Raw genomic sequence first — 26,525 nt, 5'->3', positions numbered from 1 at the left:
CCTAGCATCACTTTTTGATAGGCATTGAGGTTTTGTGCAAAAAAAAAATAATCTGTGCTTCAGCCCATAGTCCTTGTGGTTTTGAGCAAAAACCCAGGTAATTACAAATACCAATAGTTTGGGTGTTTTTTCCTTGCAAGATCTGTTTAAGTCAAATACAAGTCACTGAACTTATATTGGGAGTAAATAAGCTTCATGGAACAGCTTTGGTTATCATGAGGTCACACAGAATGAGCTAATGCTCCCTTCTGGCCCGGAAATTAGACTTTCCAGACAGCAAAATTTCATCCTGCAGGTTCTAAGCCTCTAGCACCCTTCCTTACAGGGGAGCCCAAGCCCCAGGTCTGTGCAGTGCTCAGCCCCTTATCACCAAACCCAGCCCTGCTAGGGGCAGGGTTCCTATATTGCCAGTTTCAATGAGCCTGGGCAGCTGCTGGGGGTGAAAGCCATCCAGTGGATTGTGGTGCCCAGCTGACAGGCAAAGGGCAGTGAATCTCCCCACAGCACAGTGAACTTGCTGCCCTGGAAATATTGACCCCTGTGAGATTTTCACAAGCTGCAAACCTTGCAGAGAAATTCCAGGTTTCTGGAAGTATTTGTGTGAGAGGTCTGGAGAAAGAGCCACGTTAGAAATGAAGTTGTGTGCTTGCAGAAGCTGACAGCAGCCTGGTCCTGCTCTCTCCAGCCTCACCAGCCTGTTTCTTTCCACTTCGCCAGCACCGTACACACCACCATGGATTTTTCTCTTTTTTTTTCCCCCCCCATCTTTTTCACAGCCAGGATGTTTTTTCTTGCCTTTTTATTGTTCCAGTGACCTAGCAACTCCACTTTGGTGGAGTCCTGCCAGGAGACTTCCTCCCCAAGCCGTCTGATAGTCTCCAGCAGCACTGCCCTCGGATGGGAGCAGAAGTTAAAATGACACGGGGCTGGGTCCCTGTGTGCCTTTTGCTCTGGCCTCATGAGTGCAGCATTGCTTCACAGCCAGGATGTTTTTTCTTGCCTTTTTATTGTTCCAGTGACCTAGCAACTCCACTTTGGTGGAGTCCTGCCAGGAGACTTCCTCCCCAAGCCGTCTGATAGTCTCCAGCAGCACTGCCCTCGGATGGGAGCAGAAGTTAAAATGACACCGGGCTGGGTCCCTGTGTGCCTTTTGCTCTGGCCTCGTGAGTGCTCGTGAGGGCAGCATTGCCTTCCCAACTAGCAAAGCTTCCAGGGGGCTTTAAAAATCTCAGAAAAAGGAAGGAGAAGCAATGTGTGGGTGATATTTTCTGTAATATTTCTGCAGGACATTTTAGAAAAGTCTGGGGGGCTTTAGAAGTGAATTTGCTGATGCTGGGATTTAGCATTTGGGATGTATGATGCAGGCAGGGTAGCTGGGGACATTTCAGCGTTGCAGGGTTGCAGGAAAGAGGATGGAGAGGAGGTGTGAGTACTCAGAGAGCTGTGCAGTTAGGCAGATTTATTTTGGCTTGGTTCTACTGATGTTTACTAAAAGCAGTAGAAAAGAAATCCCTTTGGTAAGTGCTTCTGGGACCTGTCAGCTGGGGCTGCCTTCACTCTGCCCTGGGCCTGCAGGGGCTTTTCCCACATTAACACTGCAGGGATGCTTCCAGGGCAGAACAGAAATGAGCTGTCAAGCTAGAAAATATGTCTGGATTTGGCTTTCTGCTCAAGAAAGGCTGTCAGGACACAGGGCCTGGGACACTGGAAGTTCAGTCTCCACTGGATGGATGGATTGAGATTTTACTGGAGCCTCAGCATGGTTATGTTTTTTTTTAGCAGTATGTTAAGTCATAGCTTATCCCTGTTGGAAGTGGAATTTTATATAAATGTGTTTTTCAAAGGCTTGATGATAAATCAGGACTTTTTTTTTTCTTTTTTTAAATTCAGTTGCTAAAAGCTGTTTAAAAACAAAAGTCTATGAGAAGAGGTTTGAGGAGCTGCCCTGAGCTATGGGCTGGTGGTTTTCAAGCAGCACAGGTGGTCCCATGGATCTGTGTGGTCTCAGGGATCTGTGGATTGAACCAAACTGCCCAAGAAAGATAAGAAGCTTAGGATTTCATGGGCTTGAGCAGGTGATCTGGGAGCCTGCACCTCCCCAGGGAAATGTTTAGGACACCAAAACTAAGAGGCTGTAAACCTCTTGATAAGCAGAACAATATCCTGTCCCTGCACTGTGCAGGTTTTATCCCAGTTGTGGGCACTCCATATGCCTATATCCTGTGCATTTGGAAAGGATCACAGATTTCTGTGTACTCTTTATTTTGGAAAGCCTGTTTCCTTGCTTTAGGGTACTGCTTTTAAGAGCATTATTTGAATAATTTTTTGTAACCTAATGGCATCTCTGAGCATCAGGCTCTGGGATGGTGAAAAAAGGTGTAGGAAGCAAAAATGGCCTTTAGCATCCTCTGAGGTTTTACAGGTCCTGGAGGGGAGCGGTGTGGAAGTGCAGAGTGTTTTTGTGTCATAAAGCAGAACTGCAAGCAAGGTGCTGTGGGGTGGCACTGGAGTGTCTGAGGATGATGCTGATGTCCCCAGCCCCATGGGCACCCATGGCTGGGAGTGGCCAGGTGGGCGTTAGCCATGTGGACCTTGGATCACAGAGCTTGCAGGGGCTCCTGCTAGTGTTAAACCCCCGTCACTTTTCTTGAGCTGACATATTAAAGCTCTGGGCACCTTTGCTGCCTGCATAAATCCTTCCTATTATGGTTAAAATGACTGAAGGTCCTGTGAATTGCTGCCTGGGGGCCAGTGGGGAGAGGATGAGGAGCAGAAGCACCAGAGCCAGGGAATGTGTCTGTAGGGTACTGCATCCAAACCAACTCCACAAAAGGGTGAGAGGCTCTGGCAAGGCTTCTGCACCTCCTCTTCCCCATACACCCTCTCTTGCCACCTTTCTTAATCCAGACTGAATAAATCCTTGTATTGATATAAAAAATAAGCAGAACAGGGTTGACTGCATGTGGTTAAAAACCTCTTGCATTTTTCCCGCACTTAATGCACACGAGGGACCTTCCCCAGGCAGCATTATCAGCGTGTTTACTCTCAATTGACCCATCTCAAGTATGAAATTTTTTAAAGCCCTGCTCTCCCCCCCGCCTTGAACTTCTTCTTTCAGAGCAAGAACAAGGAAGGAAATCGAAAATCCCAGAGAGCTCTGGACGGTCCAGATTTAGGGCTTTAGCTTTTGTTCGCACAAACTCGCTTGGCTCCTAAGCGGCCTCCACCCATGATCCCGACATCCGCAGCAGCCGTTCAAAACAGCGACGGGAGCGCGGAGCGCGGCCCCGACACGGACCGAGCCGCCCCCGCTTCTCCTCTCCTCTCTTCCTAACCCCTTCCCACAGCCAGCCAGGAGTTTGCTAAGTCGCGATGAGTTTTTTCTCCCCTCCGCGAGCCTCGGGTGATGTTAAGGTTATGCAACGCTAGCAGATGTGGGGTGTACAATTGTAGCTGTCCGTCCCCGGGAGGAGCCTGCTGCGGCTCCGCGGGCTCGGCACGGGATGCTCCCGGGCTGGCCGGGCCAAACAACAGCTCCAGGGGCGGCTCCGCTCCCATCCTAGCGGGAATGCTCCCCAGGGAATGCCCGCCCTGCCTCCGGGCGAAGGGCCGCCCTGGACAGCCGATCAGCTGCTCTTGGCTTTCCTTCTGTGCGAACTCAGGTTAAATTTGTGTTCCCCAGTCAAGAAAGTATTTTTCTTGCCCTCGAGGGGAAAAAATCCCGTCGTTAGGGAAGCAGTGGGGCTGGGATAGCTTGTGGCGTGCCCTGGCTGGCTGCAATCTCCTGGCAAACGCTGCCTGTGGGGATGCTGCTCTCCTGGCATCACCAGGATACATCCCTCCTCCCCCCCGCCATGAGGTGTCTGTGTGCCATCACAGCCACTGCAGAAAACTTGCATCATTATGCTTTTTGGTGTTGTGCTGACCCATGGCTGAGTTGTGAGCATCACCTAAATGCTGTCTTGGTAGCAGCCATCTATGAGACAGGGCAATGCCTGTGCTGGGTCACAGATGGAGACAGAAAATTGTTGGCGCAAAAGAGATTTTTCAGGAGTCTCACAAGGTAGATCTCCAACTGGGCTGCCAGGGGCAAGCCCAAAGCCTTGAGAAATCAGCTGGAACCTGATCTGTTTGTCCTGGCTGAGCTGTGTAGCTCGGCTCACAGCAAGCCACGGACTTGTTATGCTTGCAAAGAAAAAGTAACTCTGAGCCCCGACCTGTCTGGTGAGCATCACTGCTAGTTTTCACTGGGAAGGAAAACACCAATCCAGTGGGTGGCAGGGTTTTGTGCTGGAAGTCAAATATTTCTCAGTGGCTGTGGTTACGTGAAGTTAAACCGTGCAAAGCTGTTGGCAGCTTAGGATGTGACGAAATTGTTAGTGACAGATTGGTACCTCAGCTAAAGGGCCACTCTGCTTTAAGCCTTTAATGCGTCAGGGGAGGCCAGATGGTCCCGTGGGGAATTTTTTGGAAGAAGTTTGATCTGGTCCGTCCGCTCCAGAGGAGGGTCATCTTTGAAGTCTTAATTTCTGCAGGCAAATCAAAGAGGATATTGTGGTTTTATCTTGCACTTCTGGTAGGCTTGATGGATGTGATATTTCATGTCTATTTTGTTGAACAACACGGTTTTTTTGGGGTTTCCTTACTACATGCTGTGGGTTGAATTTTCCAATGTAGCTTATGCTCTGCACCCACAGATCTGGGGAGCTGAGCCTGTGCTAGCATGAGGTTTTCCTCTCTGCACCAGGACCTGCTATACCTTGCAGGGCAGAGTTAAAAATGCCAGATGACTCTAAAAAGCCTGTGTAAATAATACCTTCTTATTCAACCCCTCCAGTGCCTGGCTGCACTCAAAGCCAGGTTTGCTGGCGCCCACAATAAGGGGAAGAGTTTTGCTTCAGTTTATTCCCAGCACCACTGCAGAGCCAAAAGAAGATAGAGAGCAGTCTGAGGTGGATTTGCAGGGCAAACAACCACCAGATAAGCAAACAGCAGTGTTTTACTTTTGAACTGGTCTCATTCAATCGAGGAACATAGCTGAAGTCATTACTTGCTGGCATTTCCAGGGTTGCTTTTTAAGAAGTGGCAATGAAATGCCTGCTGCAGTGTGATGCTGTATATTTTAGCCTGCCTATCCAGAGCCCTTGTTGACAAATGAGTTGGCAGCCTGGGAGAGCAGATTTCCCTCTGTCTATCCTCATACCCCAAGGGTTTCTTTAAGCATCTGCTGCTTTGCCTTCTCTCTGTGCAGCAAAGCTGGCCACAGGCTTTCCAGTCAGCATGGGCTGCACAGCTGAAAGCTTTTAGTGAAAGGGGGATGGACAGAAATTCAGTGCACTGCCCTCCAGCACAGCCACATTTTTAGGGGCTGCTATAAATGGACTTGTGGGCTACAATTACAGGCTGGGTATTGGCTTGCAAATGAACGCAGCAAGCATCCCCTGCCACTTCCCATCCCCTTGTCCAGCTGGTGAGGACCAGAAGCTTGTCCCATGAGACAGGCGGTGGCTCACAGTGGGCTCTGGGTGGCAGTGGCTGCTCAGCATTGCAGCCACTGTGAGGGCTGCCAGTGATGGTACCCCGGGGGCTCTGCTCCACCACAACCCTTGTCTGCTTGGCCCACAGGGGGCTCAGACTCCCAGGATGGAATACAGACTGTCCTACCTACCCCTCTATATCTTGTTGAGTTCCCACTGAAGGTATTGCAGATGTACAGAGGACACCACTTCTGAAATTGCCTCTCTTGGGGTACAGCAGCTCCAAGGAAGAAATACAAGATAAAGAGGAGGTGTCCCATAGGTGTTTGCCTTGGACACACAGTTTTCTTACAGAAAGTGTTTTGAAGCCCAGAACAGGTTTAACCTTCAAAATCAAAGTTTCTGGGCTGACTGCCTTTATCTGCTGTCATGCACATGACTTTAACCTTCAAAATCAAAGTTTCTGGGCTGACTGACAGCCTTTATCTGCTGTCATGCACATGAGAGAGACTGCATTTTGCTGTAAGGAGGATGGACAAAACAGGGACCTTGCCCTTTCAGATTTGGACTTGCTTTTGACTTCAAAGCTTGTTGTGGGCTTTGAAGGTCATCTGAGGCTTCAGTGCCAGCCAAGCCTTGGGACTGTAACATAGATGGTGGCTGATGTTTTTTGTGTGAACTGATCTGCAGTGAGATCCTCACAGGTACCATAAGCTGAAAACCTGGATTTCCCAGACCACCACTCATGCACAATCTTCTTCTTCATCTCGTTTCTCATGTTCTGGTAGACATTAATGTTAGAAGTGCTAAAATATCTCATCACCTTGGGGTGCTTTGGTGCCTGGGTGGGCCATGTAATCCACAGCAGGCACTGATCTCCTCTGAGCCCAGTGCTGCACTGTGGCTGGGTGGGTTATCCTGACTGTCCTGAGTGCCCTGCAGCTCTCAGCCAGCTCCATGCCAGCTCCCTGCAGGTGATGGGATTTGAGGTCAGGTGTCCAGCAAGCACTGGCCAGGTGGAGAGAGGGCAAGAGCTGTGGGGCCCTCTCCCCTCCCATCTTATTTTCAGCATGGGGCACATGGGCTGTGCTGGGCTGTCAGCTCTGGAGACCTTCACACTCTTGCCACGGAACCTACACTGCGAGTATTTCCAGTTATTTGTTTAAGAATTTCTTTTTGCTCCTTTCAGAATTTATTTCTCCTAACACAAAAAAATCCTGAGGGTGCTGAATTGAATTAGTCTTTTGCACGGAGGTGGGTTTTGGTATTTGGTCCCACAGACCAATCTAGTTTCCACTGGTGCAAATCCAAAAATAAATTTCAGGTCTGTGTTTTGATTATGCAGAATTTTTCTCTAGTGTAAGTAAATGAGCTCAGAGCCTGGCCTTGGTGTTACTGCAGTGAGCTGAGCCTGCACATCAGTGCTGATGGAATCTAAATTTTTTTCTTGTCTTTCCTTTTAGTCATTGAAAGCAGCCATCAGGAGAGAAGTTCAAGCACAGAGATGAGGACTCCTGGTGCCCCTGTGGAGTCGGAGACGATGCTGGCTGGGAGCAGGGAGTGGGCATTGCTGCCTGCCAGGCACGGGGCAGTGCCAGCAGCAAGCAGGGTCACAGGGCACACTGGCCCCCCTGGCAGTGATGGGGATGTCACCCCTCCAGGAGCAGGATCCCCAGAGAACCCATCTGCTGGGACAGTGACCCACCTGCTCAGCCGCAGCCATCCTCCCGGTGAGTTTTATGGATGTGGGAGTTCCTGTTAGCTGTTCCCAGCCCATGGACTGAGCATAGCCAGTGGGTTAGGAAGCATGGCTGCCCCACAGCTAGAAATGCAGATTTTTTGAGAGAAATCCAATCTCAGGAAGGATGGGCTTTGTTTTTTAGCATTACAACACAGATGATTCTTAGGACCTGCTGCTGTTTTTCACCACAGGGAGTCCTGCCCATCCACTGAGCTCAGGGGCTGTGCAAAGAGTGGAGACCCCTGGGCATCCCCACCACTTCTCCCATCAGGAACTGAACCCCATTGCAAGCCCAGCTTAGGTTGTAAGAACTCAGCTTAAGGATACCTGACCAGCTGTGATGATGATTTGTGGCTGAGGTCCTTACATGGAAATCCTGCAAGTGAACACTTATTTTTGGGCTTGTTCATAATCTTCAGTCATAAGTAAACCAATGTACTCTTTTAAACATGAACTTAAATCAAGGCCTGTTTCTCACAGCAGCAAGACAAAGATGTGCTGATTGCCCTGTCCCCACTTCACTTTTTTTCTTAATATCCCCAGTTGAAATAAGATATAAGCATAGAGGCTGTCTTTAATTTTTTGATTCCTTGTTTTTGTTCTCTGCTTAGGGACTAGAATGTGGAGCTGGCATGCCCAGGCTGCCAGCTGTGGGCTCTTCTGGCACCAGCTCCTTACTGCCTTCTGCATTTTTAATGTCTCTAAAAAAAAATCTATTTCTTTTGCCATGCTCAAATGAAGACAATATTTAAAATGCCATTATTTTTTGGCGACAGAAACCCTCTGTTCCCATCAATCCCTCCTGCAGTTAAACTGTGCTCTGTTAAACAGAGGAAACATGAGGGATGCAGCTGTGACCCTTCCTGTTGCGTGCTGGGTACCACTGCAGGTGATGCTGCTGCCACCCAGCTGAGACAAAAGAACTTTTCCAGGTGAATGTGACCTTCTCCCTGTTGCTTTCCAGACCCTGGAAGCCACCACCCTGCTGCAGGCAGGCCGGGGAGAGGCACGAGGGCTCTGGCTTCTGCCAGCAGCCCTGCAGCTGCTGAGGGGACGCCACCGGGCTCGGAAGCCGTCGGCAGCGATTCGGCTGAGGGGACACGGGGAGGGCACCATGGGGTCTGGAACGTGTCAGGGCCTAACACTGTGAGGACAGTGCTGCTACCTTCGTCTTCAGAACCTCATCACTCAGGTGAGCCACCCCAGTTCAGCCTAGGAACATTGGGAAAGTGTTCCAGCATCCGGGAACAAGGTGAATGCTGTTCCCCAGAGCAGCCAGCATTGGTTAAGCCTGGTTCTCGTGTATTGTAGAGCTTAGAGCTCTCCATCCTCACCATGCACTCAGGGCAGTTTACTGGCTTGCTTTATGCACAAGGATGGAGAGAAGAATCCATGTGGCTTCTCCTAGCACTCAGAATTATGAGCTACTTGGTGCAGTTTCCAGACAGAACAGTACACCCTGGGGGCTGAAGGGCAGGGGAAGGGTGGCAGTGTGGAATAGCTCAGCAGGCAGCTGAGCCCTTCTCTGGGTCCTCATCTGCTTTTCCCCGTTGCCTTGCAGGCACTGACAGCCTCTCTGAACCCGTGAGCAGCTGGGTGGGCACAGAGCTGGGCAGCAGCCCTGCCATGGGCACTGCAGCTGCTCCACCCAGCCCCTCGGGGAGCAGCCCCAGCACTGCCCTCCCTGGCTCCCCGGGACAGCCCCAGGCCTCTTCCCAAGCTTCAAGTACCCAGACTGGTGCAGAGCACATCATGCTACACCCCAGGGGTGTCACAGGGAACTTCACCAGCCCTTTGCTGACTGCATCACCTCCCATGGACAACGCCTTCGGAGGTGAGCTTTGCTGGCCTTTGTTTCATGGTTTTGAAAAGCCGTTTTATAGTATTTGCTTTCTTGAAGCCGAGGAGATACTCTGTTTTGCATGTGCTCTGTTTTTTATTATTTGGATGGTTAGCTGAAATTCCCTGCTGAAAGCAGGAAAAAGCAATGGAAAAAAATAATTTGATCCAACCCCCCCAGCATTTTCCACTTAAAAAAAAATAAAGTTCTTTGGATGTTATCACAGTGTTTTCTGCAGGGTGGATGCCTGCAGCTGTGAAATATCTTCACTGGGCCAGTGCCAGCTGCAGAGCAAGGGCAGCTCTGAGCCCTGTCTGACCTGTGCCCAGGTGGTGACGGAGTGGGCTGGGAGCTTGGCATTCCACATTTGTGGCCACACGGGGTGGGTTTGCCCTCAGCTAGACAGGCTGAGATGCCTGTGCTTAACAACTTGCTCAGGGCAGCAAACCTGAGATCCATGGGCTCCATGGCTTCCCCTTGCTTGCTCTGCAGCAGCCAATTTCTGGAGTTTCCAAAACCAGAGACTTTGCCCAGCTCCACATGAATACTGAAAACCTCAGTGTGGCTGAATCCTTATTGTGTGTCCAGGGCTTTTCAGGAGCAAACACATCTCCCGGGTTCTCACACTGACACATCCCTTGCCTCTGTCACAGCTGTTGGGAGCGCCACGGGGGCTGCAGGACCTGAGATCCAGTGTCTGAAGGACAGTGCCCCGCTGAGCCCTGGGATGTGTAGTGAGCTGCAGGCTCATATGGGAATGTGGCTGTGCTTGGGTTTCCTCCCTTTGCTGTTTGACGCTGTGCTTAAGCCACAAAAAAATAAAAAAAAAGGGGGAAGAAAAAAGCCTATTTTCAGCAATATTAGAGCAAAGGTGGGATTTAAAGGCAAATCCCCAGAGTCCTTGTCCTGTGGGGTTTCCTGCTGTCTGGGCCATGCCACTCTCACAAAGCCTGGCAGCGAGCCCTGGGTTTTGTGCGAGGTCTCCCTGCGGTGAGGGGAGTCCTGCCTTTCCAGCAGAGCACTTTGTCCAGATTGAAAACTTCCTATGCTCAGTATCTGTATGTGCGCCGTCAGCATCTGGGAAGAAAATGGATCCATCTGTTTATAATTTCATGTGTATAAATCCATTTTTTTTATTGTACTGTAGGCGTTGGAAGCAGCTACCAGCCATCCAAGGACTCGGCTGCGGAGAGGTTCGGTTCGGATTTCCCCACCACCGGCACCTCCATTTCCACAGCAGCTGCCAAGGGTGGAGGGAGGACATTAAGATCTCTGCCAGCCAGCACCAGGCTGGTCACCATGGCAGAGATTTCCACCTCTGGGACTGAAATCACCAGCTCTTCAGCCCAGAGCCACAGCCCCAGGGTGTCTGTGGGTGCCCAGGGTGATGGAGGCAGAGGTGTCACAGACCCGTTGCTCTCAGGCTTGCTGCCCGTTTCAGGAAGTGCTTCCACAAGTGAGTTTTGATAGATAGCTCAAAACTCTTATTTAAAGACTCTTTATTAACAAAATATATCCTTTTTATTTTAAAGAAAGGAGGAATAATATTGTATTTGGCACATCCTGTACATTTAAAAACATTTCACAGAAATGAAAGTATGGATAAATATTATTCTTGTTGGAAGGGGAGGATAGATTTTCCTTGAAAACTTCCAGTTGAATTTTGCAAGCAATAACTTCAGCAGCTCCTATTTAGAGACCACTTTTCCCATCTTAATGATTTCCCAGTATTAAATATTTCCGTATTCAATATTCACACATACATTGTCTACATCTACTGACAGTGGGATGAAACCTACCCAGCTTTTTATTTATGTTTATGCAGTTTTGTCTTTCTCTTCTCCTTTTTCAGCTTTTAGCAGTGATTATGAACCTTCCCAGAGCATCCCAGGTGCAGAAGAGGCCACGCTGCACTTGGACATCCAGGCTGCTGACATGTCCAGCACGGCAGTGGGGACACTGATGTCCCCAGAAAATGGCCACACAGCTGGGGTGACAAGGGACTCTGCCACCAGCAGCAACCCCACAAGCTCTTTGGGCAGGACCTCCTCTTCCTTGAGGACTGGGGCACATCATCCCAACAGCTCACGGGAAGCCACCGATCTCCCAGCCCCTCCCGGGGGTGCTTTGCTCACAAGCTCCCTCTCTGCCTCTGAAGGTCCTTCCCGAGGTAAACTTGTTAGTTTGAAAGCTGTCTGCCCTGGGGCTGGATGAGATTTCACATCCCTGTGCTGTTTTTCTTCAGATATGCTCATCAGTCATTATTGGATACATGGATGTTTTTATTGCTGGCTGCACTGAGCTGGCAGTGAGGTGGGTGGGAAGGGGAAGAGTGGAGCTCAGATTTTGGGTAAAAAAGTGAAAAACATTGATGGCCTCATTACTAGCGAGGCCTCATTCTTGTCCTGGGAAGAGCATTGCTAAGGAATAGGTGCACACACTTTCCCTGCCAGAGGCACTTGCTGGGGTTTTGCAGCTAGTGCTGCAAAACTGCACTGCCAGAGGCACTTGCTGGGGTTTTGCAGCTGTCACCTGGTGCTGTATCTGCCATGCAGGCTGGTCTGTAGGGTGTGGGTTTGAGATTTTTCATGGGTTTTTGTAAGGCATGTGTGCCTGTACTGGAGAGATTCATCTCTTCCCAGAGAGATTCCTTCAGTTTCTCAATGGGCAGTGTAGAAATGGGTGCTGAGCACACAGCTCTGTGTATAGCTCTAGTATGCATAAATCAAACCTGGTTTTGTTGTGTCCTAGGTGTAAGCAGCCACTGGCCCGTGGCAGAGAAAACCTCCCTCAGTTCCTCTGCCACCAGCACTCCCATTTCAGCCACGTCCAGCAGTGGTGGGAGGCCACCCAGGTCTGCCTCGGGCAGCAGTCCCTGGGCAGCAGCCAGGGGCTCCACGTCCAGCAGTGCCATGTACAGGACCTTGGAGACAACCCAGTCCTTGTCCACACCTTCTGGGAGAGAGACCTCCAGAGCTCAGGGGTCCACAGGAATGACAGATTTCACTGAGGTGGCAGACTCTCCCCTAACACACTCTGGCTCTGCTTTGGAAGGTCCTTCCCCAGGTGAGCTCACATTAGAATTGAAATTTCATTTTTCTTACAAGCTAAAGGAGGACTTCCTGCAGCTTGCACTTGCCAGACTCTTTCCTGCTATGTAGAATATACTGTTTGGAAGGATGCAGTGTGATTTTGTGTCTGAAATTATTAATCTCTTTCTTGACCAAAAAATGTGCTTTAGATTTTTTACAGAAAGGGCACATGTGTGGAAAGTTTCATTATGCCAAGAAAAATAATTAACTTTCAAATCACAGTCCTTTTTTTTACTGTCTCCAGTTGCTATCTCCATGTTATAGACAAGAGAACTAAGCAAGTGGGGATTAGATCATGTCCCTGCGGTCCCAGGGATCAGACTTCAGTTCTTACCTTCTGTCCTACTTCTTGGATCATGCTGCTTCCCAGAATTTGAACCGGCTCAACAAATTTAAGACAACTTTTAATGTGGTCTCTGTGGTCCTTCATGCTGCTGTTTGGTCATAGCCCCCACTGTGGTTCTCAGGGGTCTGATCCCCCTGATCCTGTTTCTTCTCTAAGACCTTCACACTGCTCAGGGTAGTGCCTTGTCTGAACTGATTTCCAGGCTTTTCTGGGTCATCACGATATTTGTTCTAGCAGCATGGAGTGCACTCAGGCAAATAATGGTGAAATCAAGTGCACAGCATTAGTATTTCAACAGTTTTTATATAATAGCACTTTTGTCAGCGTCACACTGTTTTTTGGAAGACAAATTTTTGTAGGAAGGATTTGCATCTTTGGAAATTGACATCTTCTCATGTTTTCTACTTGTGTTTGTGTACTGCACTTGCTGCCTCTGGGTGCTAATGGAAGAAAGCTCATTTTTATTTATAGTTCCATATGTGTAAAAATGTAAATTGTTTCTTTATCACATTTTAGCTACTGGAAGCAGCCATGTGTCCTTCAGCATCCTATCAACAGAGAGAAAAACCAATTTCACCACCACCAGCACCTCCATTTCCACAACAGGCACCAAGAGTGGAGGGAGGACATTAAGGTCTCTGCCAGCCAGCACCACCCTGGCCCAAACAACAGAGGTTTCCACCACTGGTACTGAAAACATCAGCTCTCCAGGCCATTCCCAGTCTTCTTTGGGACCCCAGGGTGGTGGTGGCAGAGGTACCACCCTGTCATCTGTGACCCCATGGCTCACAGGCTCACCATCTGCTTCAGAAAGCACTTCCCCAGGTGAGCTCTGACATCAGACACCCACCTGCATGGAGAGGCAGGGCATGCTAGATCGTGCTGCATGATGGCATTGGATGCTATAGGTGAAAATTTCAACTTCCAGAGAAAAACACATTATCTGTTTCTTGCATTTAGGCACCAGGAAAAGCCAGCCTTACTGCCAGAGCAGTCTCGAGATTTGCTGGGTTTTCAGGGACAGCACAATTTCAAGGCTGCCCCACTGGCTGTGTTTATACCAGCAGAAGTAGCAGCAGTCATTCCTGACTCCCACCCTGGGGAGCAAGGGCAGTATTTACTGATCCCATACAAACCTGCCATGCTTTCTTTCAAGTACCAGGGATTTGGGTGCTGTGTAACTTCCCCCTCACTCATTGTGGTGCAGAGGTGACAGTGTGGGTGTCTGGTGCCCAGGTCAGGCCTGTGGCACTGGGAGCAGTGCCAGAGGGAAGCAAACCCAACAGTGCTCCCATAACTTGTTCCCAGTGCCCCCTCCAGGGTGCCCTGCTGTCAGCAGCTCCTCCTAGCATGGGAAAGAGCTGTGCCTTCACAGTTAGCATTTTCTGCAGGATTGGATTTTCTGCCACATTCTCTCTGTGTCCTCAGCCTGAGGCTGGTGATGGAAGAGAGAACACCTGCTTATTTATAGTTTAGGGTGCATAAATCATTTTGCTTTGCTCTCTCTCTCAGCAGACAAGACCTCAGCAACGGGAGGGCACCTGTCTCTCACCAGCACACCCAGTGTGGTGACAGCTGCCACCAGTGAGGAGAGCAGCACAGTGCCTGTGTTGGACACCCATGGAGCTTCCAGTGCCACAGGGAACTCTGCTCGCTCTCCCCCTCACACTGGCACCCTGGACATGGTCCTGCTGTCCTCACCAGCAGCAGAGCCTGGGAGACAGAATCCTGTTTCACAGAGCGGGGCAGGACTCAGTGAGCTTCCAACAAAGCTGCAGCCTGCGTTTTCTCCCAGCGTTTCAGTGCCTTCACCTTCAACCACACTCTTCATCCACAAGGAGGGGACATCTCAAGGCCCAGGTAGCCGCAGCATGTGGAGCACAAAAGCAGAAAGCCTCACATCTCATCTGGACACAGCTGGGGACACCCACACTGGCCCTGTCCCGTCCTCCACGGCATGGCCTCGAGTGAGACATGTGTCATCTGGCCAAGCAGGGTCCCCAGAGCCCAAGGCCACCCTTTCATCCAAGGTCTCCACCTACTTCTCAGCTGCTGCTGAACCTTCCAGTGAGTTTTTCTGAATTCTGGGGTAGCATTTGACTGCCTCTCCCTTCCATTCTCTGTGGGATAGGTATGACACAGCTGTTACAGGTGGTTTTTATAAGTGGTCGTGGTTCTGCCCTGTGGTGTTGTATATCTGCAGCTGCTGATGCTGAGCAAGAAGGGTCTCATTCTTGAGACAGGTAGCTTGTAGCTGGAGGGCACATCGACTGCCTGTCTGGGTTGGGGTGATAATTACAAATAACATAAACATACCATTGTGACTCCAATGGTGCTGATTCCTCAGTATCTGGACCTGTCTGCTCTGAGAGGATAAAATCAGACACCTGCTTTTCAATCCTTTTCCAGCTACTGACAGCAGCCATCGCTCCCTGAGCAGCTCAGGTGCTGGGAAGAGGATGTCCAGCCCCATCACCGATCCCGTGTACAGTTCATCCACATCTGCGGGTGCTGAGGAGAGGATGCTGCCCTCAGTGACAGATGGCACTCTGGCTGCTGGCATGGAGACCTCTTCTTTCCCTGCTGGAGCTTCCAGCTCTCCAGGACCGTCTGAGCCAGCATTGCTGGAGCAGGGCAGGACAGCCAACACCTCCACCAGCAGCAGCGGGGGCTTCACGGGCCCTGCGACGGAGACGGTCTTTGTACGTTCTGCCAAGATACCCACTTACTCTTCTTTCCAAAACGATCTCACAAGTAAGTTGATGGTTTTTTTATGTACATTTGGGAGGAATTCACATTGTCTGTTTTTTAGTATGTTGTACATAAGGTTTTCATTAATTACTACATTCAATACCACCTGTGGGTTCACTCAGGGGTATGTTTCCATCAAAAGACTCAAAACCAGACCCCACACAGATGGGAAACTATTCCAGAAGTGGAGCCGTAAACCCTCCTGTTTTGATGGCTGCATTTTTTTTTTTGCACCCTAACTGGTTTCTTTTGGGTGATGCTTTCAGAAGTGTTTCACGATGACCTAAGTAATTTGTAGAATTTAAAAAAAAATTTCAATACCATTTTTTAATTTTTTAAAGTTGGCTGAACCTAACGGTACATCCTGAAATTGGTACTTTAAGGTTGATTGCACCTTTTGTGCTAAATAATATGTATTTTTTGCAGGCTGATGTGCTGTTTATTTTGGATTACCTGGCTGCAAAGTTTTGAATTACTGGGTTCATGATAAGCTGCAAATTAACATAATGCAATGATTTCATCCTGCAGAGGCATGAAGTTCACTGTGTCTAAAAACACATTGAACAAGATGGATATTCTGTAGATGGGAATGGAGGATAAAAGGAAGAGGATATGAGTTTTGTAAATTATGAGTGATAAAGAGAACAGTGGGGCTTTCCTGCTTAGCTTGCCACAAATACCATGGAATGTTAAGATCTGTATCACTTTAGGAAAGCAGTATGTGAAGAACAGTGATTTGGAAACCTACTCATTTCATGGGAGTCTTGTGTCTGTCAGGGTTCATCATTTTACAATCAATTAAGGAGTGCATTAGGCTCCTGATCCTATAACCATGCTTGAATGGTGCTGGAAATTTTTAGAAAATCATGGACAGGTTCACAGACAAGAACATCTTATTTAGCAAGCAGTTTTAATATGACATCAAAATGCTTTAATCATTACTCTGTCTTTCTAATATTTTTTGTCCTTTTACTCCAGACTTTTCAGGAAGCCATCAGCCAGTCAGTAGCAGTGATGCTGAGAAAAGGACCTCGGTTTCCCACACTGACGGCACGTACATTTCAACCACATATACCAGAGGTGGAGAAAGGACCCTCCTGTCTATCTCCAACAGCAGCACCTCTGCTGACTCCTCAGAAAGTTCCACCTTTTTTTCTGAAATTTCCAGCCCTTTTGATGCCTCACAATCGTCTGTGGCTCATGACAGGCAGACCAATGCATCAAACAGCAGCAGTTTTGTTGAACCTTCTACGGAGCCTTTGCTGGTGCACCCTTCCAAACCATCGACATCTGCTTCTACAGGCAGCATAGAAAATACAACTCTGTTCAACACTGCCTCTGAGTTGTTGACCACTCACAGATCATCTCTGTCTTCATCAGCATTTCCAGCCTCTTCCTCGCTGTCCTCACTGCAGCACTTGCTGTCATCAACACCACCACCAACTCATCTGTTTACACTGTCAGAATCCCCTGAGCCACGCTTGCCCTCTGTGATGGCATCTTCACCCTCTCTGCAGGCATTGTCGTCCTCGTTGCCCACTTCCTCGTTGCCCTCCCCCTCTTACTCATTAGCATCTTTATTGTCTGTGTTTTCATCACCCTCATCCATCTCGCAGTCCAGTGAGAGTGATCAAGCAGCGAGCACCACTGTGGCTACGAGTGTGGTCAGGCAGGAGCCCTCCACAGCTGCCACGGCCAGGAGCTCACCCAGAGAGACCAGCAAGCCCCATGTCACACACCAGCCCCAGAAGAGCACCACCTTCGCTCCCACCAGGTCACCTCTCCCTACGGAACCCATGGAGCTGCTTGGTGGCCGCGTCGTGTCTGTGTCCGCTCCCGTGACGGTCACACAGACTGCCTCGCCTAGAGATGCCACCACCCGAGGGGACACCTTTGGGAAGGCAACACCACTGCTCTCCACAGCCAGTGTTGCTCCACAGGCTGGCCCAACAGATGCACCCCCTAGTCCCTCACAAAGTGCAACAAATCAGGGCAGCATTGTCCCCACAGTGGCAGTGACCACGGTGAAACCTCCTGTGCTGACAACGCCACCCGGTTGCCGGCCCACCCCAGGTGAGGCCAGCACCATGAGAGACCACAGGGCCCAGACACCCACTGCCACTAAGCACAGTTATACCACTGGTAAAAACACAGAAGCCATGGGTCCCACCACTGCAAAGCCTGGCAAGGTCACTGAGGAAAACGTCCCTGTTACAAGTCCTTCCAAAGCACCTCCAACCATCAAGACCACCAAAGTGAGCATTACAACTACTTTGGCTGCTACCAAACCAACCAGTGCTCCTCCATCGAGCGGCACGGTCGGGCTGAGGACATCCCCTCCAGCTGCAGGTAATGTGTGCAATGGCTCTCACCAGTGGTGGGGCCAGGAACAGCGGGCAGGAATACCTGGGTCCCACTTCAGCAGTTTGCAAAGAGTTGTGTGTACCTGTATGTGTGACAAGTCTGTTGTCAGCAGGGTTGGAGGGCAATAACTCGTCTCTGTGTTGTTTTTTTTTAACTAAGGGTTTAGCAATCAAGTTGTATGGGTGAAATAAGGGTGAGCACTTTGGCGAACATTTCTGATACAAAGATTAAGCTGAGATTTGACAGTTTTGAGAAAATAAATCTGATTTGCCTTATAGGTGAGCACAGGATGCACTTTATATTTCTTGATGGGTTAACAATAGCAATAGATAGTAATTGATATCTGTCTTATTATTGAGAAAGTACAGTTGGTCAGCACTTGGTATTTGTGTTGAAACTGCTTCTCATATTACGACCTATGGTTGTTTTCACCCCACCTCACTAAATATTAATCTTCTTAGGGGCCTGATGCTTCTCTTGGTAGGCTGTGTACCATAGTCTTGCTGAGTATGTTGTTTTAGTAATTTATTACCACTGCCAGTCTCCTTATCTTTTCAAGTAAATATATTTGCTAAAGTCTTATATGAAAGGAAATTGACTTTGTGTTTGAAGTTCAGAGCCCGGCCATCATGCCATTGTAGGATATTGTGTGTGCTAAAGACATTAATCTCAGTAAAATACTGGCAATAATGTATATTCCATCCAGTAATTAAGTATTCAAAGGTTACTTCTCAGGCTGATTGGTTTTAATTATAGCTTCATGCAAAAAAACCCGATTACTTTACTGGAATGATTTTTTTTAATTGAAAAATTAAGATAATGCATCCTTTTTAGAAACTGATTCACACTTTTGCCAAATTATCCTTCTTTTGAAAACCAAAATTTGCCATTCACCAGAATACAAAAAATCCTTCTGCTGTCTTGGACGTGGTGCTTTGCACATGATCACTCACTCCCCTGAAAGTGGCTGCCCTGGTCTCTGCTGTATGAAGCACAAACTGAAGGATGGCAAAGTGAAAGCCATCATTTGAAATCACACCCACTCATTTCTGGCTGCTTAGCTTAGAGTCACCAAATGTGCTTCTCACTGATGCTGAGGTAGCTGTGCCAGGCTAGTCCAGGCATGAGATTGCATCGGTGGTGTGTCCCAGGGCAGAGTTTGGCTGGGAGCTGTCAGGTCTGTGAGGTGCTGTGGGTTATTGCAGTGCCACCAGAAATGCACACATGGGTTTGGCTCTTGTGCTTCATGTTTAAACCACAGAGCCTGTGCTTCCTGCCTCTGCTGCAGCACTCAGCAGCAGCAGCCACAAGATAGGTACAAGTGCTGTGTAAGATGTCTTGCTGGTCTTGTAGAGCCCTGTCACTGACAAGTCTCCAGCCCTGCCTGTGGTCTGTCCTTGTGGGTGTGTGTGATGTGTGTTTGTGCTCATGTGAGTCATAGACACAGCAAGAAGAGCTTTCTGACAAAGACACATTTTTCCCTTTTTTTTTTTTCAAGAGGAAATATTTGATATATTTTTCAGAATTTGCAGTTGTGTAATCTATGAAGCATCTGAGAGTACAGTCCTTAATCCCCTGAGGCATTGTATTCTCACAGTGGTGTCTGCTCCCCAGGCTCTTGCTCACCCAGCAGGAAGGGCACTGGAGTGGTGGCACAGACAGGAATCACTGCTGTGACCATGCCCAGGCTGGCATGGAGGAGCTCTGGAGAAGGAGGTGATTGCAGCCAGGGCTGCCTCCACCATTACTGGGTAATCTACAGACTGGATCAGTGCTCAAGCACTGCCTTTGGAGCGGAGAAACAGGGCTTGGATGAAAAGGGCAGGACTTTGGTGAAGCAGCCCACCCCCACATGTCTGACTTGGGCTGTTGAGGTCCCTTTTTTGGTCTTGTCATGCATACACTGTTGGGTTGTTTGTCTTTGGAAAGAACCCTGAGATCTTCTGATGGGCAGTGCTATAGATCAGTTGGATGTCTACATTAACATGGATCCATGCTAGACCTCAAGGGCTTTTGAATGAATATTCAAGTGGTTTATATTTATTCTTTCAGCTCCAACAGAATAATTAGGAACAGCATAAATAGTAAGTGCAAATGATGCAATGAAGCATCTGATAATGCTCAGGGAGTCACAGATGGGGAGCCATGTTCATCTCTTTTAGCCCAACAGCTGATGATTTTTATGGTTCTGTAAGTATAATCTGTGTGGGTTTTTTTTTTACTTTTTTTTTTTTTACAGGACTTTGGTGAAGCAGCCCACCCCCACATGTCTGACTTGGGCTGTTGAGGTCCCTTTTTTGGTCTTGTCATGCATACACTGTTGGGTTGTTTGTCTTTGGAAAGAACCCTGAGATCTTCTGATGGGCAGTGCTATAGATCAGTTGGATGTCTACATTAACATGGATCCATGCTAGACCTCAAGGGCTTTTGAATGAATATTCAAGTGGTTTATATTTATTCTTTCAGCTCCAACAGAATAATTAGGAACAGCATAAATAGTAAGTGCAAATGATGCAATGAAGCATCTGATAATGCTCAGGGAGTCACAGATGGGGAGCCATGTTCATCTCTTTTAGCCCAACAGCTGATGATTTTTATGATTCTGTAAGTATAATCTGTGTGGTTTTTTTTTTTTACTTTTTTTTTTTTTTAACTTTTATAGAGGTGGATAAATGTCTTTCCAACCCTTGTCCTGCACTGGCCACCTGCAACAACACCCATGGCTCCTATATCTGTCAGTGTCCTCTTGGATATGAGCTGGAAAAAGGGAAGTGCAATTTAGGTAAGAAAACAAAAATGAAAAACCAGGGATGGAAATAATTATCTTTAATCTTCTAAAATAAATTGACTTAGGCTCAAAGTAGTTCAGGAGCTTAATGTTCCTCCCAGTCACCTCTTTTATCAGAGCCTTTTAGTGTTTATACAAGTGTGGTGTCTAATGCTGTCATGTTGGGCTGCCTGGGGAGCAGGCAGAGATATCTGAATTCTTCTTAAAAACGCGGCAAGGGAGTGGTGGGCTCAGGCTTGTTAGTAAGGACAGATGTGCCCCTGTTCCTGATGAGTCTTAAAACTCCCAAAAAGCATTCAGCAGCTTATCAGCCCTGCAAACTCTTGGCTTGGGAGAAGTGAGTGGGGCTGTTGTGTAACCTGGCTTCAGCGGGATCAGCCATGTGTGCAAAGTTAAGCAGCCGTGGTGAAAGTCTTTGTAAGATCAAGGTCTTGTTTCATACCTTTAGCATTTTTTGAGCAGCACAGTTATTAGCTGGAACTCGGGTTCTGACCTCTTCCTTTCTATCAGAGGACTCTCAGTCTCAAGGACTTACAATATTCCATTGTAAAGGGGAAATTGTTTTCCTAGATTTTCTTTTGACCCTTAATCAACGAAGATTAGAGGCATGGAAATTTTGCTATGGAAACATGGGTGAGGTGTCCCTGAAGAGTGTTTTGGAATATTTCTTCAAGTTGGAATATGTCAGCTTCTAATTTAGAGACTTGTTTTGATTATGCCTTGAACTGGAATATGGACAGATTATATAAACACTGTGAAGGTGATTCTCATCATAATTTTTGTCTGGAGTTGTTACATTAGAGATGTCTGATATACAGTTTGTGGTGAAGATAGGTTCAGTGGATGGAAAAAAAATGGGAAAGAATTGGAGACTTTATAATGTTATCTGCAACTGTATTTGTTTTTGTGGTGGAACATAAAGCTGGAATTCTGAGTTCTCAGTCCACTGAGTATCTCATGACACTTAATACAAGATTTAGGGGTATTATCTCTGCAAGTCTGGACAACTCAGATTATTGCATTCTGCTGCTGTGAATCAAATATGAATCTAAGCACAGAAAAATGCATCTTTTGGACCTCTTTTCAAATGTCATTGCTCATTCTCTCCAGCAGTTTGAAAAATGAAAATGTCCTTTCTACAGTGTTTTATTTTGACTTGCTGATTTGATTTCTGTCCATTGCAGGGAAGAGTAAGAGATTTGACATAATTTGACCCCCAACTATCATAAATAGCTTTGGTACCTGACACTGTCTTCTTACTAAATTTACCCATCTCTCTCTGTGCTCAGGGATCTATTTAAGTTAGTCTGTGCTTCTGCATGAAATGTATGAACACTGAAGTGAAATGCTGTCTGTTCAGCAGCACTGAACTCTGGAATTTGACTGGGGCTGTGGGAACATTGCAGCAACCCTTGGGAAAAAAACCCCAAGGCTGTGACTTTGCTTTATTGGGGCAGTGACTCTCAGATCTGAGTTTTGTGTATGCCTTGTAAAGGGATTTTCCATGCAAACAGTCTCTCACGTAAGGCAGATAAAACCACATTTACACATGGCACAGAGATGTGCTCCAACTAACTTGTCTTATTTTACTTTTTAGTGAGAATATTTATTGGCAAGGTTCCCCTGAAACTTAATATCACTCATGGGAAATACACAGAGCTCTTCCACATCGAGAGGGAGATCCTGGAGGTGGTGAGTGTCCTTGCTGGTGGGACTAGTCTCCTTCATTCTTCTTGTGATTATCACATTTCCCAGCCATTCAGTTTTAGCCATGTGGCTCCTGGTCAGCTGAGAGCCAGTGCTGGACAGGCTGTTGGCTTCCCCAAAGGCTGTGCCATCAATAGCTCCAAAAAGACCCATGGGCTGGGGATCATCTCCACATCCCTGTGCAGTTCTCATCCAGATCACTGTGTGCACAAGTTCATCCTGTTAGTGGTTGCTGGGATGGGTGCACTTCATTCCAGCTCTTGGGAGCAGGTGGTTTGGAGATGCTGCCAAAGGAAGGAGGTGCTGGGTGGAGTCACTGTGATGCTGCCTGCACAGCTTGTGCTGGGGAGTAAATACAAGCAGCTGCCCAGATCCAGGGTCATGGAAGATCTGCAGTCTCCAAGGGTGCTGCTTTGAGGGTGGCCTTGCACGGGGCTCTCTCCCTGCTGGCATCTGGCTGATCCCTGACCTTTGTGGTCATTACACAGAAGGGCCACAGGCAGACAAAATCCCTGGGGCTTTGTTCTTGTCCAAGGCTGTGCAACAGTGACTTTGTCCACCCCTTACTGACAACAGAGCAGTGCATGTCTCTTACAGAGCAGATGAACCTCTGGGATGCTCAGAGCCCCCTTGGTCTCAGCAGGCATCTCTGGGAAATACAGGGGATGGTGTCAGTGACCCAGGAAGACTGTCCCATGCTACATCCCATGGGGCTGCCTCCTGCCATCACGCCCTGGGGCACTAACAGCTGCTCTCTCCCTCCTTGCAGCTCAATGCATCGCTGTCAGGCTTGCCAGGATACCACCACTCCACAGTTAAGGCAAGCAGGTAAGGCTAAGGCTACCAGGGGAAGAATGAGAAACTTGAGCATTTGGGATATTCAGCTTGAGAGCCACACTCTCCATTTTAAGTCAGTGATTGATGCAAGCCTGGCAGTGGTACAGGGCATGAGGAATGCCTGACCAGCTTGCCAGGCTCACCTGGTATTCTCTTCCTGTCCTGAGCAGCTTGGGGATGGCCTGCTCAGGAGGGATTTGTGGCTGGTTCCAAAGCCAGCATCCCTTCCAGCTCCATATTCTCCTCTCTGTGTAGTGGTTAGTCCTGGTTTTAAGGTCTATTACAGCGCTGTATCTGTGATAAGGATCTCTTGTGTTAATAGCACTCCTATGTATGAGGTGCTAATCATGACGTCAAACTGACCTGTGATACTCAGGGCTGCTTTGTTTTGTTTTTTTTTTTTGTTAGGGAGGCAAATTTTGTGCACGTTTCAGTGCAATCCACGTTCTCTTTAGCATCCAACGTGACTTTCTTCGATGTTATCGGCAGTGTGAAAAGCTACATTCAAGCTTGCAAATCCCCTACTGAAGCCTGCCAGTTCATATCAAGCCTGAAATCACTCCACAGAGGTAAATAGCATCTGGAAGGACTTGGCAGGAGGGGAAAGGGATGTTTTATTTGGCTCCTTTAATAAAAGGGGGACAACGTTTTGTCATTTGGAAAAATCCCTCTGTATCTTTTTATCTTACTTAAATGGGAGTCATCTTAAGAACCTCCCAGTATAAAAGGAATGCAGATACCAAGCTTTATCTTTGCCACATGTGTGAGAAATCTGCCTCTCTGTAAAAATATTGTGCAGCACAGGATTAGAGACATTGTAGGGCAACCTTTCATCTCTGGGATGTGACACTGGGCCCAGCTAGATCAAAAAGCTGTAACTCTTAATTTCACATGTGTGGCTGGGAGCCAGGGAAATGGTGTGAAAGCCAAAAGACAAAACCCTGCTGCTGAGCTCGATTGGAGCTGCTGGAGGCTGCACGACGGGCTCTGCTCTCCTGCCTGCCCAGTTTCAGTGCTGCAGGTTGTAAAATGGTTCACAGTTAGTGAGAATTGTGATTTCTGTACCGGATCCTCCATCTGCCCAAGGGCAATGTGGATGCAGCACAGAAAGATGTGGAGAAGGACACGGGTGTTGTGCGTCCCCTTCTCCAGGTGGACCCCAGTGCTGTGCCCTGGCATCGCCCAGCTCTCACTTCCTGAGGGAGTGATGGAGGAGATTTATCTGTGAGAGGTACCTCAGGATCCCTGAAAGAGTTTCCTGCAAGGAAACTGCTGCACGTGGTGTTCTGTGACTTTTGGTTCAAGGCTTTAAGGTTTGGCCTCGAGGAGGATGAAGGGTGGCCATACTTAGCCTGGGTTTAGTGGGAAACCCCCAGTAATATTTTGACAAAATAAACATGCAGATGAGAAGTTCAGTGTGTGTTTTTATTGCAGTGTGCTGTATTTAAAGCCATAATCTACCCATGGATTGCTCTAAATTATTTGGGCAAACCTGCTTGGATTATTCCTACCCAATACCTCTGATACAATGCTTCTGTAAAGTCAACTTCTAAATAAGCAGAGAAAGAAACAAATTATATTCTTGTGTAAGTACCTAAAAGAAAATATGTCAGATAAAAAAAATGATCTAGCAAGGAAAGGTTTATAAAAGGAGAGTGCCAAATGAGTGACATATTTTCCATAAAATCTTAAATCTCACAAATATTTATTAATTCCATTTAGTTTGACCTTCCAGTAAAAATGTAAATTTGATGTCACAATTTCCATCATTTATCCACAGTTTTGCTGAATGCTCATTGTAACAAGTCTGACTTTCTAAATTAAAACACTGCTTCAAAGTAATGTAAATGAAAGTGTAAATTTTCTCTTTGAAAAATGAAAAAGTCCAGTGCTTAATACTGAAATGGAAAAGAATTGGTTTGGTGTAAGCAAAATTTTTTGCTTGATATAAACTTAAAAATTGATTTGTTGAACTGTGTCAGGGGATGAATGTGTTTGAGCTTGAGCCAAAGCAGATTTCCCTTTTTTATTTCCCCTTCTATTTCTGAACTGAAATATTTATTATTCACTCTCTATTTGCCTGTACAAATGATGGTAGATACACAAGAAATGGTGACATAGGGTAATGTTGACTCCCTCTTAATGGAACAAATATTAGTATAAAAAAAAATATATTAAAGCAGCGCATCAGCTGAATGGGATGCCTAGGGAAAGCAAATGTGCATAATGTGGTTTCAGAGAAAATCATGCTGATGTTGGCCACCTCTTCCCAACAGCTGGCAGCTTGTGCAGGCAGAAGGACCCTGAATGTGACAAGGAAACTTCAGAATGCACCGACTTTGATGGGGTTGCTCTCTGCCAGTGCAAAAGTGGGTACTTCAAATACAACAAGATGGACCACTCCTGCAGAGGTATTGCTCTTTATGTGGTGTACTTTGCCTGAATTTTCCTCAAAGTTTTTCTTCCAGTGGAAATGAGTGTGTGGATGTAGTGCTGTGCATGCAAAACCCTCAATATTATGAATAAATATTAGCAGCTCAAATTTCTTTTATTTAGTTAGGGGGCTTTTCAGCAGACACTGAAGACACAGTCTCTCTCTAGGAATAATATTATCTCTTTCTGGAGCATGCTGTGAGTCACAGTGATTGAGGAGAGGGAGAAAGGGGCCTGGCTGCTTTGGGCTCCAGTTCAGTGGCACAGAGCAGAGATGACGTGTGTCTCTGCCTGTTTTGATTTTGTCTGAACTCTCAGTGAACTCAGGGAAAGTGCTTTAAACTCAAAAGCTTATATTAATATATCATCAGTATTTTAAAAAATTGTATCTGAAAATGATTATGAATTTATTTTTCAGGTGGGTTCCAAATAGAAATTTTAAGCTTAAAGATTGTGTTATTTTTTAGCTACTTCTCAGATCAACAAATCTGGTTTTGCTGCATTTTAAGCAAAGTCTTTACATGCCAGTGTTGAAAATGACTTCTGGAGGATTAGGGTGTCCATTCCCTAGTTTGTGGTTGCTGTAAAGCTTTTCTGATGACATATCAATAACAATTGCAGTAGTGGTAATATATTGCTTCTGGCACTGCCTGCTGGGTTGCTCTTGAAATAGGTGGAGATGTTTTGTCGGTTCCAAATCTGAGAGTGAGAAAATGTGCCTGGAAATAACTCATGTGCTACAGATTCTGGGAGGGACAGCTCAGAGATGGGCACCTCTGCTTGCTAGGTCATGGCCCTGCCTCTCCTTCACTCTGTGGCTCCTTTGTGACAAAACCTTTCCCTTTGTTTATTCCTCCCTTCCCCTCAGCTTGTATGTTGGAGGAAGGATTTTTTTTTCTTTGGAAATATTGAGCATCTCCACCAACCCTAAAGAGTCAGAGAGGAGCTTCTGTAGTGAGTGAGGAGCTGAGCTGAAACTTGAGAGGTTTTTACCCAATTCTTGTTCTGTCATGGACAGTGGGGACCCAGGGAAAGTTACTCCATTTGTCTTGTTCATGTCTCTTGCCAAGCAGTGAAGATAAATACCTGAAAGGCTGTGAGGCACTTGGGTGTGATGGCTGCAGAGGGCTAAGAGGTCTAAAACCTTGT

The 26,525-nt window shown here is 47.4% G+C and overlaps 1 protein-coding gene across 3 annotated transcripts in view; it reads left to right on the top strand.

Annotated features, from left to right (window-relative positions):
* The window catches only part of HEG1 (heart development protein with EGF like domains 1), a 51,718-nt gene that overhangs the window by 11,507 nt on the left and 13,686 nt on the right, over positions 1-26,525 (top strand). For 2 of the 3 annotated variants that reach the window (XM_039702033.1, XM_039702208.1), the window contains exons 2-16: positions 6,941-7,207; positions 8,183-8,410; positions 8,780-9,052; positions 10,206-10,514; positions 10,911-11,228; positions 11,810-12,124; positions 13,013-13,321; positions 14,009-14,563; positions 14,906-15,250; positions 16,226-17,596; positions 20,274-20,393; positions 21,997-22,091; positions 22,876-22,934; positions 23,352-23,512; positions 25,220-25,354. In XM_039702033.1, the coding sequence (XP_039557967.1) occupies positions 6,941-7,207; positions 8,183-8,410; positions 8,780-9,052; positions 10,206-10,514; positions 10,911-11,228; positions 11,810-12,124; positions 13,013-13,321; positions 14,009-14,563; positions 14,906-15,250; positions 16,226-17,596; positions 20,274-20,393; positions 21,997-22,091; positions 22,876-22,934; positions 23,352-23,512; positions 25,220-25,354 (4,860 nt within the window). The remainder of the gene's footprint in view (positions 1-6,940; positions 7,208-8,182; positions 8,411-8,779; positions 9,053-10,205; positions 10,515-10,910; positions 11,229-11,809; positions 12,125-13,012; positions 13,322-14,008; positions 14,564-14,905; positions 15,251-16,225; positions 17,597-20,273; positions 20,394-21,996; positions 22,092-22,875; positions 22,935-23,351; positions 23,513-25,219; positions 25,355-26,525) is intronic. The other variant, XM_039702117.1, reaches the window with a different exon arrangement.

This window comes from Passer montanus, unplaced genomic scaffold, assembly GCF_014805655.1.
Source record: "Passer montanus isolate IOZ18808 unplaced genomic scaffold, ASM1480565v1 scaffold1, whole genome shotgun sequence".
NCBI classification, from domain to species: Eukaryota; Metazoa; Chordata; class Aves; order Passeriformes; family Passeridae; genus Passer; species Passer montanus.
The sequence above is the reverse complement of the archived record's forward strand: the minus strand, read 5'-3'. Positions and strand labels throughout refer to the sequence as shown.